The 16,455-nt window shown below is 41.8% G+C and overlaps 1 protein-coding gene across 3 annotated transcripts; it reads right to left on the reverse strand.

Annotated features, from left to right (window-relative positions):
* Window positions 1-1,043: 1,043 nt before the first annotated feature.
* On the reverse strand, window positions 1,044-16,119 carry LOC121732278 (sodium-independent sulfate anion transporter-like). Of its 3 annotated transcripts, none has more exons than XM_042122110.1 (5): window positions 16,008-16,119; window positions 9,184-9,266; window positions 4,160-4,268; window positions 3,213-3,735; window positions 1,044-2,982 (listed from the first exon to the last, which is right to left on the reverse strand). In XM_042122110.1, exons 2-5 carry the CDS (start codon window positions 9,263-9,265, stop codon window positions 1,807-1,809), a joined length of 1,890 nt encoding a protein of 629 aa, XP_041978044.1. In that variant the 5' UTR covers window position 9,266; window positions 16,008-16,119; the 3' UTR covers window positions 1,044-1,806. The 3 variants fall into 3 exon arrangements, with proteins under 3 accessions (XP_041978044.1, XP_041978042.1, XP_041978043.1); XM_042122108.1 differs by lacking the exon at window positions 16,008-16,119 and adding an exon at window positions 15,904-16,001; XM_042122109.1 differs by lacking the exon at window positions 16,008-16,119 and adding an exon at window positions 10,977-11,179.
* Between the last annotated feature and the right edge of the window lie 336 nt (window positions 16,120-16,455).

The following is a 16,455-nucleotide window of genomic DNA, read 5'->3' on the forward strand; positions in this document are numbered from 1 at the left end:
CAACTATCTTTCAGAGGTATATTTTTTTTTATCGAAAATCGAAACAAAGCGTGATATTATGCTCAAGTCATTTTGAGTAGAACTGTTGTTAAACAACTGATTAATGATTATAATTTATAGCGTATAGCTATACGTGGGAGAGCCATGCTTCGGCACGAATGGGCCGGCTCGACCGGAGAAATACCACGTTCTCACAGAAAACCGGCGTGAAACAGCGCTTGCGCTGTGTTTCGCCGAGTGAGTGAGTTTACCGGAGGCCCAATCCACCACCCTATTTCCTTCCCTACCCTCCCCTATTCCCTTCTCTTCCCATCCCTACCCTCCTCTATAACCCTATTACCTCTTAAAAGGCCGGCAACGCACGCGCAGCTGTTTTGATGCTGCGAGTGTCCATGGGAAGTTGCTTTCCATCAGGTGACCCGTTTGCTCGTTTGACCCCTTATTTCATTAAAAAAAAATATTACAGAATTTTTGCCCTTTAAAAGTTTAAAAAAAGTATATGTATATATAATTTGTAAAGAAAGTATATTTTTAAATATACTTAGGTAAGTATAGGTACTTTTTAATATAATTCGAAGATGTTTTTGTATATTTTTAGAAACTTGCCACAATTAATAAAAGTATTTTCTTCATTCTATACTTTAAAATAAATATGTACTGGTTATTTTTATTTCTTTTGACAAGCGCTTCTTGTACTTCCCATCACTAGTTCTGATTTATGACATGCCGTGAATTTGGATTGGCCAATCGTAATGCATTTCTTACCTCTCCCCCCGCGTCGCTTACCTCAGCATATTGACACAATAATTTGTTAAGAGAAATCAAAACATTAGGCGTCTCTAGGGTTATGTGGTCGCTGGTGTACTCTCATGAAGGACCTCGGACGTTTGGAAACATAATATGTATATAAGAGGAAGGTAAAATACTATATTCCTCGCAAGTCGCAACACATCTATGGTGGAAACGCAGCCTTATAATTGTAGTTTAAAAAGGTTTCAATTCAAAGTGATTTAAGAGGGTCGTAATGAAATAAAACAAAGTGAAACAAATTATACTCTTAGAGAGTTTAGTATTTTATTATCAGATATTTATTTTGGTATTGCGACAAATAAACTATAAGTAGTCAATAACTTAAACGCACCATAATTTTTATATTAATTATTATATTAGAATGTAAATTCAATATTTTTGATAAATATATCTATCTTCTGTCGTAAGGTACGTTCTTCCACGATGGTCATAATTCACATGCATTCACACGTACGCACGCGCACACACGCAGTCAAACACACTCTCGGGAACTTTCATCAGGGTTTCCCTGCTACAATAACAGTTCAATTTTTTATTTCCTAACTTGTACTTAGTAGTTCTAAAAAATAAATAAAACATCTCTAAGACTACTCGTTAGGTACTAAGAAGTTTGTACAGTGCAGCCCCAGGGCAGCGTGGCGGTCGGACGGCCGCACCGCTCTGCGGACCTGCTCGTTCGACTATTACTTTAACTTAACTATAGATCACAACGGACGGGCGCGAGAGCCCCATATAAATCTAATATAGCTTTAGAAAAATAACGCCATGCGGAAACACAAGCGGGAGGTCGGGCACCGCGCGCGGCGGATCCCCTCGGCCCTTGCCCATACTAAAATATACACTCTCGTTTTACATCGACGCCTGGCGCCGATTTTTCCAGACTCCGGCGAGCGCGCCTACGGCGTAGGCGCGCTCCCTTTCCAACATATCACACTCTCGGCAGTTAAAGACATCGTCAAAAAATATGGAAGTCGGTCGCGGGACGTCCGCGTCGTCTCAGGCCACCTGGGGCGGCGGCGGCGGCGGCTTGCTGGGCCGCAGGCGCTCGTCCGCCGCCAGCAGCCGGTCGAGCTCCTCGTCCTCGTAGAACACGGTGAAGTGCTCGGGCTTGGCCACCGCCTCGAAGATGGAGCACACCGACGGCTTCACGTTGTAGAAGTAGAGCGGCTGGCGGCGCGCGTGGAAGTCAGCGGTGAGCTGCTCTATGCTCTTGGCGGCGGTGTAGTCGGCGCTGTAGATGTGCGTGCACTCCAGCACGACGGGCACGTCGGCGCCGGCCGCGCACTTGGTCACCAGCTTGCGCACGTAGTCCACGCTCGGGAACATAAGGCAGCGGTCAGGCGTGATCATGAGGTACTCGCGGCCGGCGTCCGTGCGCAGCAGCTCCACGGAGAACTTGGGCCGCGCGGCGTGGTACAGGATAAACACGATGTTGACCACGACGCCGATGAGGATGCCCACCTCGATGGGCAGCGTGAGGCACAGCACGAACGTGCCCACGCCTGGCACCAGGTCCAGCTTCTTGGCGCGCCACATGGGCCGCACCACGTCGTACTCCACCATGAACAGGATGGCCGAGATGATGACGCCCGCCAGCGCCGCCTTGGGGATGTACTCGAAGTACTGCGTGAAAAACTGCAGTGCGAGTATGACCATGACGCCGGTGTAGAAGCCGCCGAACGTGGTCTTGACGCCGGAGCCGTTGGCGACGACGGAGCGCGCGAGCGAGCCGCCACCGGGGTAGGCCTGCATGAAGGAGTTGCCCATGTTGCACACGCCCTGCGCGATTAGCTCCTGCGTCGCGTCGATGGTGCGGCCGTCAGAGAAAGCCTTGCAGATGGCAATGTCCTCGAGCAGGACTATGAGCGGGATGACCAGCAGGCCGGAGCCCATCTCCGCCACCATGTCCACGAAGCCGGCGGTGGTGTTGTCGGGGCGCACGTAGCTCAGCGGCGGCAGCGAAGGCAGCGGCACCCCCGAAGGGATGTGGCCCATCAGCCGCACGGGCGAGGAGCCGCGCGTCGCCACGAACCAGTAGCCCAGCACGCCCGTGGTTACCACCACGATGGCATTGCGGCACGTCCCCAGCAGCCACAGGCACTTCGTGATCACTTTCTGGTGCGTGCTCGGCCCGCCCACGCGCGTCTTGCCCAGCTGAATCATTCCCACCTTCTGCGAAAACATTAAAAACGTACGATTAGAATACATCACAGAAAACTGTATTACGTAGCTAACTAAAAATAAACGTATTCTATTCTAACTATTAACTGAAATCCAATATGTTGGTGCTTCATTATTTTTTTACTTATTGTATTATTATTTTGGGGAGGTTTTATTTCTGGAATTTAATATTCTATTCACGAGTTTGTCGTTATACCGGATGATTAGATAAGGCGGGTTACCCGGAGCGAGAGGAGCAGCGCGATGCAGGAGAAGCCGAGCACGGGGTCCCAGAGCGAGGCGTCGCGGATGTTGCGGAAGACGGAGATCCACTGCTGCAGGAAGGTGCTGCCGGCCACCGGGATCGCGAACAGGTCCTTGACCTGCGACGTGGCGATCATGAGCGCCACGGCCGACGTGAAGCCCGACGACACCGGCCCCGACACGAAGTTGATGAGGAAGCCCAGCCCAAGCACGCCCATCAGCAGCTCGATCAGCCCCGTCAGGAAGTTGAGCAGGATGGCCTTCTCCACCACGCCGCCGGCCACCTGCCACGTGAGCAGCGATGCGATGGCCGTGGGGCCGGCGGGCACGGCGCGGCAGCCGCCCAGCACGATGTAGATGAAGCAGCCCAGGAACGAGCCGTACAGCCCGTACTGCGCCGGCACGCCCGCGATGTTGGCGTACGCCAGCGACTGCGGGATCACCGTCAGCCCCACCGTCACGCCCGCGATCAGGTCGCCCACCGCCTTCGGCCCGTCGTAGCTGCGGACACACGCCCGAACCTTACGTTACATTGTCAATACTCAATACCGAGTTCCCCTGTAAAGCCTATTGTCATACCTCATAATACTTACCATAAAGATAATAAAACATTCACATGTAAAAATCGTCTACGTAGAAGTTTAATATGGATTAAGGCTCAACTTACACTAGAGCAGAGTGATTATATTATTTCCGCCTACGGCACGTCCCTATCGTTTAATTTTATTTAAGTATAAATGTTCGCTATGAAAAAAAGAAAGCGCTTGTTGACGAGAAATAATGCTGTAGGCGGAAAAGTATGACGCGTGGCGAATCTCGACGCTTCCACTGCGCCATTGTGAGTTGAGCATAATAATAAAACGAATATTATTTACAAATTACGACTGCCCACCACCACTACAAAAAGAATGTAATTATGACTCACAAGGGCATCCAGGCGATGATGGGCAGGCGCTTCTGCAGGGTCTTGCGGTTGCAGCGCAGGCGCCGGCGGATGGCGGCGCGCCAGCCCTCGCGCCTCCCGCCGTCCGCCACTGAAACGACATCGTCCCTCGTTATTAGTGGCGGAATGTGGCGGCACACAATGACACACGACCATCAATACGTTGAGGACTGGGAAATTTTGAACGGTAGATATAGCGAGCACGGTTTAAAAGGGAACGCGGGTGCAGTAGAATTTAAACGAAGAAACTATTGCCATCACGCTTCATCCTGCGCCGGCACGTGTATTGTGATAGAGACAGATACAGTAAATCGAGGTAACGTAGTCCTCTGGTTCCTCCTTCAAAATAGAGCCTATCTAATTATTATTTTTAGGGTTCCGTACCCAAAGGGTAAAAACGGGACCCTATTACTAAGACTTCGATGTCCGTCCGTCCGTCCGTCCGTCCGTCCGTCCGTCCGTCCGTCCGTCCGTCCGTCCGTCCGTCCGTCCGTCCGTCCGTCCATCCGTCCGTCCGTCCGTCCGTCCGTCTGTCTGTCTGTCTGTCTGTCTGTCTGTCTGTCTGTCTGTCTGTCTGTCTGTCTGTCTGTCTGTCTGTCTGTCTAATTTCATCATAATTAGAGAGAAATATCATTAGATTATTTTTATTATCTATCTATACATCTTACATATAAATAAAATTGGAGTGTCTGTTTGCTACATACACCAAAACAACATTTTTTACAATTTTTGTCTGTATGTCTGTCTGTCTGTCTGTCTGTCTGTTTCTTCCGGCTAATCTCCGAAATGGCTGGAGCGATTTTGACGGGAATTTTTTTGTCAGATAGCTGATGTAGTAAGGAATAACTTAGGCTCCTTTTTAACCGACTTCCGAAAAGAAGGATGATATATTTTACTATTTTTTGTATTTGTTCTCGGACAACTACGCCATTTGTGGACCAATTTTCAAAATTCTTTTGTTGTTGTATATGGTGAAGCCCGATTTCGGTCACATGGTCACAAAAGTGGTGATCTGATGATGCGATCCATGAGAAATCGACGGGACTCCTTGAAATTCATATAGAAACATAACTAAAGTTTACGCGGACGAAGTCGTAGCTAGTATTAAATATAAAAGAAAGTCGTGTTTGTTACACTATTTATAACTCAAGAACGGCTTTACCGATATGTAGTAGCTTAGAGCCAGGAGACGGTTATAGGATACATTTTGTCCGGAAAAATGTACGGTTACTACACAATATACTTTTATGATTTGCGCGTAAACTATTCAGTCTATTTTTATGAAATGTGGTATGGAGATACTTTGAGTTTCGGGAAAGGACAAGTTTCCCGCACAATAAACTTTATGATTTTTCGCCTAAACTATTCAGTCTTTTTTTATGAAATTTGGCATTGAGATACTAATTTTAAGTTATGGTTTTTTAAATTAAACTTATTCGAATCAAATAATCATCGTTAAGACAGGACAACGTCGGTCGGGTCAGCTAGTTAATAATAAATAATAAAGTGGGGCTCCCATACAAAAAACACAATTTTAGCTCTATAATAGTAGGTACGGAACCCTTCGTGCTCGAGTCAAACTTGCACTGAGCAGATTTTATTTTAAATACCTTCAGGAAGAATGAGCCTCTACGTTTTTATTTTATCTTAAAGATCTTTTATATTTGGGTGAATTTCCCAAACGGCTTTTTTTGTCTTCGTTGAAATTACTATTAAAAAGGGGAATATTGTTGTAAATTATTTGTTTTACCATTCAATGGGTAGCTATAGGATTGTGACAAAAATATAATATGCCTAGGACTAACAAACTAAGACTAACGCCTCCGTGGTCTAGTGGTACAGAGCGCGGCTCTTGACTCACTCAGGCTGATCACCTGATTGTCTGACAAGTAAGATGATCCATGCGTCGGATGGGCATGTGAAAAGTCGGTCCTGCGCCTGATCTCTCGCCGGTCGTGTCGGTCTTCCGTCCCACTGGGTTATGAGAGTAAAGGAATAGAGAGTGCTCTTGTGTACTGCGCACACACTTTGGCACTATAAAATTACTCCTGCGTAGCTGGCCTGGCTTCAATGAAACCGGCCACCGTCACCGAAACCGGTGTGGGAGCTATTATATGCCTAGGACTATTACAAAGGTAGAAATATATAACTTGAAGATCTATTTTTATCAAATCGGTGCTGTCCCTCTACTTTTTTTACAAACAAAAACGCTTACATACTAGAAAATATGAATAATTTAAGGGTATAACTTATATTATTTCGTAGAATATTAGTTAATCTATTATTTTATACCATATTTTATTACATAATTAACGATTATAGTTACTTAGAGGCACAAATATACTTGTCCTGAGAATTTTCCTCATATCGCTGGATAAAAGAAATTTGAGCATTACTTTTCATCGACGAGTCGGACAGTCTCCCCACCCCAATTTTAATTTACTCCTTAGTGTATGCTTCCACGCAGTCAAGAAAGATTTTCGTCAAACCGCTGCATATTCGTGCCAACAATATAAGTATGCCATTAAGAGGATACCACAGCGGCTAGAGAAATGAAAAAAAAGTACGTGTAATATATATAGCTGTCTCCCTTACCTCAAGCCTATACCGCAGAACGCGATAGAGACAACTGCAGAAAATCCAGAAAATCAACGATTCGTTGTCCCCTGATTCCTTCTCCAAAACTTAACCGATTTAAGTACTTTTTTCATTAAAGATTAAAAAAAGGCTTGAGCTGTGTTCCTATGTTTTGCTTTTTTTGTATAATCTATCCAAATCTGTTTTCTGGACGTTTGAACACAGTGGAAAATCTGGCCATTTTTTTGGGTTTTTGAACGTTCATATCTTATTTAATAATTAAATTATGAAAAAAAAGAAAACATAGGGACATTGTATTAGTGGCCGTAGATATTCAGGAAAAAAATTATAACTCTACTAGCATTATCCAGGGAGGAAACAGGGGACAACGTTTGTATGGAAAAATGGCGGTGTGGAATCCTCTTAAAATGTTCTCGGGCAATTATTTTATAATATCGATGATTGAATGTTTTTAATGTAATTAATAGTTTTAAAATTGTTGTTTGGTTCTAATTAATGTATTAAGTGATTAAGATTTATTATCTGTAACCAAATTTATCTTAGATATAATGCATTTTTTATAATTTCCTAAAAAGTGCGTTTTTTTCTCACATTGCTGCTCTTATATCGGTGTAATCGGTGGTCATTTTAACCACCGATACGATAATTTACACCAAAATTATAAGAAAAAACGAATCGGTGTCTTAAATCTAATATCGGTGTTTGAAATCATGACCAACGCACAGTTTTGTCACATCGGTGGATTGCTTTATCATATCGGTTGATAATTTTACCATATCGGTGAATTGTTTTATCATATCGGTTGATCTAGTTTATAGCATTTCGTTAAGTATACAAAGAAATTACAAATGCGCATGATAGTAAAAATGAATGGATGTAAGGATGTATGGGCCATTTAAAGATTTTACTTTATTTTTCTTTTCACGTCTAGTTTATTTTAATAAAGGCAACGATGATAAATTTTATTATTTTATTTCTATATCCCTACATCAAATGACTGGATTTCCCAAACCGCTTTTTTGCACGGCAAGGCTGAAAGCTATCTTATTTTTTCAAGATATCATTTTCATTTTTGATTTTAAAAGTAAAACATAATTTGGGCCTATCTTTTTTTTTTTTTTAAATAATTATTATTTTCCAAGAAAATGGATCGTTAAGCTTATCATATCGGTGCATAGAAATAAAAATCGGTACCGGTTCATCATATCGGTGGAAACCAGAATTCAAACTGAATTTTCTCCTTAGTCTTAAATGTTACGTTAATGATATGAAATTTGGGAACATTTTGTATCCAAAAGAATACATAAAACCTGAAAAGTATAATATAAAATATGTATAAATAAAAAAGTTCACCGATATGATAACAAAAAGGTCATTTGTTGAAATTCACCCATTTGTTTTATGGTCGGTGGATTGGCGGGGTACGGGGCATTGCGATTTTTGAAGGGTATGACATGACCACATGACCCTTCAAAAATCGCAAAAAAATATTTTTATTAGTAAATTTTGAAAAAAAAAATCGAACGTAGAGGCATAGATTTCACAGATAACATTTTTTTTTTTCGCAGATCCCAATATTGTATAAAAATCATTTGTCTAGACGCATTGTCCAGGGAGTAAATTGGGGACTACGTTTGTATGGAAAAATCAAAAACAGTGTTATCGTTCCCTCTTAAGGTAGGCTGAGGAAACACGATGGACAGACGTCAGATAGTAAAGCTTCAGCAGCACGAAAATCTCGCTTTTACTCTTCGAGTTTGAAAATATGAACTGCAAAATATTCTCTTAAAGATAGTAAGTTCTGAATTGTTTGAGGTAATCGATGATCGCGTGGACGTCGCGGACGGCGACGGCGGACGCGCGACGGCCGGTGTCACGGTTCATTTGAGCCGTAAGCGTCAAGTCACCGGGACACTATTAGTTGCTGCTATTTTTAAGAGCCCACAAAAACCATTTACGCAGTAGCTATGCAAAAATAATTATTATCACAATTCACAAGTCACAACATAGTGGTAGTACCACGAAACCGTTCCGAAATTTAAAAAATCGAAAGAAAATGCCGCGTCCTACTCTAACAAACGAGAAATGACGTTGTTAGAGGTCGCAGCATTCTCATTCGATTGTTTGAGTCTCAAAACGGTTTCGTAGTATGCCTCCTGGCTACAAATCATTGTTGCTGCATCGTGTGCAGAAATATTTGATCGAAGGTGTGCGGGGATTAGCGATGTGCCGGATATTTAAAATCCGTAGACCGTATGGCAATCGGACACTACCATTCGGTTACGGTTACTCTAGGGCAGAATACGGAACCCGTCAAGTGTGCAGTGTGCAGTGTTCAGCGTCCACCGCTGCGCACTGCACACTCCACGGTGGTGCAGCGCGTGCGGCGTGCGCGGTGCGGTACTCACGTATGTAGTCATTGCTGGCGTGCTTGTCGTCCTGTCCGGGCAGCGAGCCCGAGCTGGCGTTGTGTTTGCGCCGGGGAATCATCCTGCAACACAAATTAAATAAACTTAATAAATTAATATTATAATAATCACCACAACTCACATCTCTCACAAAAATGACAATATTCTAGGGAGCATATGGGTAACCAAAGAGTTCGAACTTCGCTGTGAAAGTAGCAGCACTGTAAGAGTATTTTTTTACTTCTGTATGGGAATATTTTATGACGCTCGGGCACTTGCCCATACAAATCACAAAAAAATCCTCTTTCAACGCTGCTTTCGTCAGTCGGAGTTGCGGCCGTCATCTAGTTCAAGAATAAAAGTATCCTATGTCACAGCCTATGTCCTACCCCGTGACTCAAAGTATCTCCATACCTAACAAAATCGGTCCAGCGGTTTGGACTTGAAGAGGTAACAGACAAACAGACACACTTTCGTCTTTATAATATTTTATATTAGTATGAAAGTTAGTGGGCGCTTGCCAATCAACAAAATAATTCAGTCACCAGTGCATTGTGAGAAAAGTGGGTGCAAATAAATACATTAATATTAATTTATTAATGTCGCATTTTATACAAAAAATGTAGGCAGAAACCTACTAACCTAATCTAATAATAAATAATAATAATAGTAAGAGCGTGGTAAGACATACGGCTCAATAGGTTGTAGATGAGAAAATTAAAATAATATAAGTTATCAATAATTAGTATTAACTAATATACTAACTAATACTTGTATTAACTAATTAAGTAATAACTAAATAATAACTAATGAGATTTCATTTTGTAATGATTACAACTAGTTAGGGTTCCTTAGGTACCCAAATGGTATAATCGGGACCCTATTACTGAGACTTCGACGGGGCTCCCATACAAAAAACACATTTTTTGGCCTATTTTTGCTCTATCGGTACGGAACACTTCGTGCGCGAGTCCGACACGCACTTGGCCGGTTTTTTTTCCTTTTACTACACCTAAGAAATATATTATCTTATATCTTTAAACGAGCAATTCTTGTATATATTATTTATATAATTGGAATCTCGGAGTCGGCTCCAACGATTTTCATGAAATTTAGTATATAGGGGGTTTCGGGGGCGATAAATCGATCTAGCTAGGAATCATTTTTATAAAATGTCATTTTATTCGTGCCAATCTCGGTCAAATAGCTAGTTATACAAAGAATTATTGTTCCGTTATGTATAATTTCCAATTCACGTCATACTTAAAAATTAAAATATTATCAAGACAACTCAGGCTGTAATGCGTTGGTAGATACTAGTAAATGAAAATATAATCCTTTTTACAATTATTCGGATACGATAATATTTTATGCGCAAATTACTCGCTCTTTGTTTTACGGAGACTTACGTTAAAATATTTTTATTTAAAAGAACTAATTGCTGTCAATAATAAAAATAATTAATGTAGGTTGATTAAATGTGCGTGTTATATTCCAAACAAACTAATTACTAAACGTGCAATATACCTACCTAAGTTTAATAATGAATGCTTGAAGAAATAAATTCAAAATAGGAAACTTAAATTATTCGAATCCAAAGATTATAAATAATAATCTGTAAAAAAAGATTCAAATTAGGATAAATGAATGAGCTGAAATATACGTAGCGTGTAAATAATTTTCCGATTATTGTGATCCAACACTAATACTATTCATTACGCACTCAAATTTAATAATTATTATTTTGTAAATGTTCGTTTTAATAGTAAAATGCAAAAAGTATTTCCACCTACCCACGATTTAAATTTCACCAACTTCAAAGGAACTTTTTCAGACAAATATTAATATTCGTATATCACTCGAGTTCACTGAACACGACGCGGACCGTCGGAGTCGTCGCGGCTCAGCGCGGCGATAGAGGGTACGGTACGTACGGGGCGCGCGGGCGTCGACGACGGCGCTTGCTCTGCGACTAAAGTCTGAACGCCGGCCGCGGAGGACGTTGTTGATATTATCTCGCGTATCACGAATCGCGATCCATGTGACTACTGAGTATACTGACTACCGAGTACCGTATCTCGAGAGATGTCTCTCGTCTTGTCAATCTCTATACATTATGCCTGATCTGATCTGACCTTCGGTTTTTTGACATCACGATTCACAGAACTCATTTTGACAAAGATCTGAAGCTTAAAAAACATAATACATATTATTATTAAGTATATATTATGTAATATTATTATTTATTATTTTTGAAAAACTTGCTAAAAATATTTTCTGTCGCTTTGTTCTTTTTACCCGGACAGACAGGATAAGAATATCATGTCTTAAAGTCTTAAACCGTTAAACCGTTATCATTAAGTATATAAAGTTTTTACTTTTAATCCGTTAAAAAATTTTGTTGAGATCAAAAACGTATAATTTATGCGCATGCTAATTATATGCACATAATATTATAAAAATAAGTATTATTATACTCTTCTACCATGTGACCGTCTCGTCCTCCTCCCCGCATGCCTCGCACCACAAGCGGTTAGGTATCACTTAAGGCGTCTAAGATATATATACTATATACAAAGTTGGTGTAACTGGAACTGCACTACACACATTTATAATATTATAATATATAGGTCCACAAATTACAATAATCGAACTTACAAGTATTCGTGTGACTTGTATCATGTATTTATTAAGTTACTAGACGAGTGTCCCACGCGGCTTCGCCCGCATAAATTAGGAATTTTACGGAAACCGTACATTTTCCCGCAAAAAAATAGCTTATGTCCCTTCTCGTGGTCTACCATAAGAGTTTATCTCACGAACTACTGGATAGTTCGTGAGATAAACCCTTTCTAATAATTTTCCCCGTTTTTCCCACATTTTACTTTGTTTCTTTGGTCCTATTAGTTTTGGTTCTTCGATAAGTCAGCTTTCTAACACTGAAATATTTTTTTAAATCGGACCAGTAGTTGTTAAGATTAGTGCGTTCAAACAAACAAAGAAACAAACTCTTCAGCTTTATAATATTAAGTATAGATTTTTTAATCGTTTGACAAACTCGAGTCTTAATCTAAAAGACTATGATAAGTACCAATAAATGGGGGCATAATAGGCTCGACATAATCATGGGACGATGTATAGTATAATATGGTAGTGATGATGATGATGAATGTAATTTGCGTAATAGCGTATGCTTTCCGTTCTTAAAACAACGCCGAAACTCCCAAACTTGTAGCTATAAAGAATCAGGACTTCTCTCAGCTCCCCTTACGAACCATGGTATACTAATTACCAGGTACTCCTACGTGCAAAATCTTACTTGTTGGTATCATATGCTTAGAATACTTCTTACGAAACCGAAGTTACCACAATATTATGTTTCCATTGAAATCTTGAGGAGTTCCCTCGATTACTTACGGATCCCTTTATCAGGTCACCACTTTTGTGAATATAGTACCAAATTGAGATGATACACCAAAAGAAAAATTTTGAAAATCGGTTTACAAACGGCGGATTAATCGTTGAACATAAAAAACGAAAATAACACCTCCCCATTTTGAAAGTCGGTTAAAATTGTAGTATATTATTGTAAAGTTTCATTAAAATCCATTCAGTACTTTTTGCGTGAAAGAGTAACAAAGATCCATACACATCCATACATCCATACAAACTTTCGCCTTTATAATATATGTAGGATAATATATTATTAACAGAAAGTAGTACTTAACACCACTGAAAGAGTTTTTTTCTTGTCATGAATTTGGACGTAAAAATAATGTTACTTTTTCAGCGCTCCTACTTTTACAGCCTCAATCTGCTGCCAAATCTACTAGGTAGTACCACTGACAGTTCTTACTCAATATAATATTTTAAATTGAAATGAGTCACGTGCCTTTTACGGCTAACGTAGCTACTGCTACTAGCTTAGTTACATGATTGTATTCATTGCTTTTTTATGACTTTAAATAATAAGCATGTTAATTATATCTATACAATCTTTATTGTTGTACAAAACAGTAAAATACATTTTAACTAAGTAAAATAATTTCCTTCAATACAAATTTCAGATATGCCTATTGATAAAAACAATAATATTATTTACAAAACCCGCAACCGAACATAGAAGCTCCCCATGTTTTGGAAGTCTGTTAAAAATTTGAAGTACAAAATAATTCTCATGTCACTTCAGAAATAGTCGAAATTACTGAATGTGGCCTGGATACAAATTAAAGTAATGTGTATCGTTTAAAAATATAATTTTTAATTAAGCTAAAATATTTATCCGAATCCGGATTTTGGATTTTTTAATATTTTTCGCATCACTATTCACTAGCGTATTCCGCCTAAATACTAAATTATTTGATAGACATTTACCTACTCTGCATTTACTACGTTGGCTCGCTAGCACTCGAGAACGGCTGGACCGATTCGGCTTTTTAACCGACTTTAAAAAGTGGAGGTTTTATGTTTGGCAGTTTAATTATTTTGTATTTATTTTATCAGTTCAAAAAAGGTTAGATGGTGATAATTAATGATTATAATAATAGTAATATGTACAATAAATATTCATTAATATAATTGCAGAATAATTATCATTACCTCGTATCTATTTTATCCGATGTACTGTCCTGTGCCTGTCCAAGTTGTTGCTACTCTTACTCGCCTAGTACCGCGTGTGAATCGTGGCTCGTACCTACCTACGTATTTTTTTTATCATGGTGAAGTGCATGAGCGGACGACGTCTGCAAATTTTAAAAATTTACTACAGAATTTCGGAGTCGGTGGCAGATTTTCGATCGTGATTCTCGCACTAGCAAACAGACAGGTTGGCCATGATTATGGATTATTTTGGCCCGAATTAGAAGATATGGACTTGGACAGCATGAGGTTTCTATAGGACGGCACCACAAGTCACACATCACAAATTTCAATCGATTTATTGAAGAGCAAGTTTGATGAGCGAATTAGCTCAAAATATGGACCAGTCGATCGACGCCTCTTTCGTGCGATTTAACGCCTCTAGATTTTTTTGTTAGGGGCTGCATCAAGTCGTCGGATAAGCCGACGCCGTTGGAAGAGCTCAGAGCCATAATTAAACGCGAATAGCCGAAATGTGTGGCAAAGTCATACAAAATTGGGTTCAAACTTCAAAGAATCATCGCTGCAAACGGGCCTGCGGTGACCATAATATTCAGAGCGAAGTCGAGTTCCATTATAAAATGTTTTTATTGTACTTCAATTCGATACTAAAATTGTTGAAATATCTCACTCAAATGGTTTTAATTTTATTTTGAAGAAAAGTTGTCAAGTCGTTATTGGAAAACCCCTTATACCTATTTACTTACAGCTAGTGATCGAAGTGGTATACACAGTGAACTCGTGTAGGTAGTAGGATAGTTGGTTAACGCCAGCTGTATACCTGTCGGAGGAGAATATTATGTGGGGTCCTATAAACAATGATCCTGAGCTCTATGCCGACGGGCCGCCGCGACGCCGGCGGGGGAGGCGGGGGAGGCGGGGGTTTCGATCTCTGCATTTCGGAGATTTGCGACACCTCACACCTCACTAACGATCTATCATGTAACGTATTTTATGATTTATACCTTCGATTTATTTAAATGTTTTAATAAAAAGTAAAACATAAAAAAATAGAACAGTAATTTGGTTGAGTTTACGTAATAGGTACTAATTTACTTATAAACCTAACTTCATATTGAAGTAAACGTAAAATATCTCATCTCTAGTAGAGAAGAGGCGCTCGGGCCTCGGCGCGGCGTCACGACGTCTGGACGCTCACGTTCTGGCAATCCTCGGAGAAAGCTCTTTGTGAGCTGGACAAGTTTTAGAAAATTTACTTGTCTATTTACCCGAGTCACTACCGAGTACCGACTGACACAACACTACCCGAGAATTATTCACTTTTTGTTGATATTGTTGGATTTTTCAGATAGATGGCTACAGTATTATTATTATTAATATTGACATTCATTTATTTCCTGGCTTGAAATAAGAAAATGCTAATATTATGAGTACCAGGTCCTACTACGCTACTGTCTGTCTGTGCGACTCTGTAGTCTGTACTCAGTAGCAGGCCACTATCTAGTATGTAATTATTATAATGTAGTCTTTACGTCATCCGCGTAGGGGAGGTATTTAATGAGTTATGAGATCCCTTCTTACGAAAGTCACGAGCGCAAAGTTTCGGACCCTCGTTATCAGAGGACTCAAACTCGACCCCATCTCGAGGCGAAAACTTACAGCGTTTGTGAAGTTAATTTGGCAAACAACTACTTGCCGACGTGAAGCATCGTTTTAATAATATTTATGAATTCCGCTGTATTATTTTGCAATATAGTGATGCTAGTAACCTCAGAAATACCTAAATCAGAACCTATAGGGAATTAGGGAAAAATATTTAACGTAGTACAATACAGGGTGCAGCGTGTGGCAACTGGCAGCGTGCAGTGCGGGACAGCGGGAGTCGCGGCCCGCGCCCGTGACGCAGGCGGGTGTCCGCGAGCCGCGCGCCCCGGGCTGGCGAGCGTGTGAAGGTCAGGTCACGTTAAACTTTAAAGTGCACGTCCGCTCGGAGCCGACGGCCGCCCGGTGGGACTAAGCGGTGAGCTCGCACGTTGTGGTCTGTGGATCGTGCCGGTGCCCGCAGACGGAGTCCATCGGTGACGGTGACGGTGGCCGGCGCGAGGCCGGGGGGGTACTCACGTCAGATACGTCAGGAATACGATGTTTACTATACTGTCGGTGATACTTTTGGACGTCTCCTCCATTGGCCGGCTTCGGAGTCGCGGCGGAGAAGCGGCACTCACGTATTCTTGTCTCGCGGGTCGACCTGGAGACGGTAGGGGCGGCGGGGTCAGCTGGTCATGCTCACGGAGGCGCGGCGGCGCTGCGGCGGGGGCGTCGTGGTGGCGGCGGGCGGCGGCGGCGAGCGGCGTGCGAGCACCGCTGCGGACCGAGCGCGACTGACGGGCCCGGAGTGGACTGTGGAGCCCTGCCGCGCCGGGAGGCTGCGCGGCCCCCGCCCCCGCCTCCCCCGTTCTCCACGCGCGTCACGTGACACCGTGCCTCCCGCGGGATCCGCCGCCGCCCCCCTCCCCCCCTCGCCGCCCACTGCCTGCCGCCCGCCACAGCAGCCGGTGACGCGCGGAGGGCGCGCGACGATCAACACCTGTATGGGTCTATATTACACTCGTGTCTGAGCTAGAAATAATATGGATTGCGAATCGCGATCTAATCAGTCAAACTAAAAGAATA

This window comes from Aricia agestis, chromosome 12 (assembly GCF_905147365.1).
Source record: "Aricia agestis chromosome 12, ilAriAges1.1, whole genome shotgun sequence".
Lineage (NCBI taxonomy): Eukaryota > Metazoa > Arthropoda > Insecta > Lepidoptera > Lycaenidae > Aricia > Aricia agestis.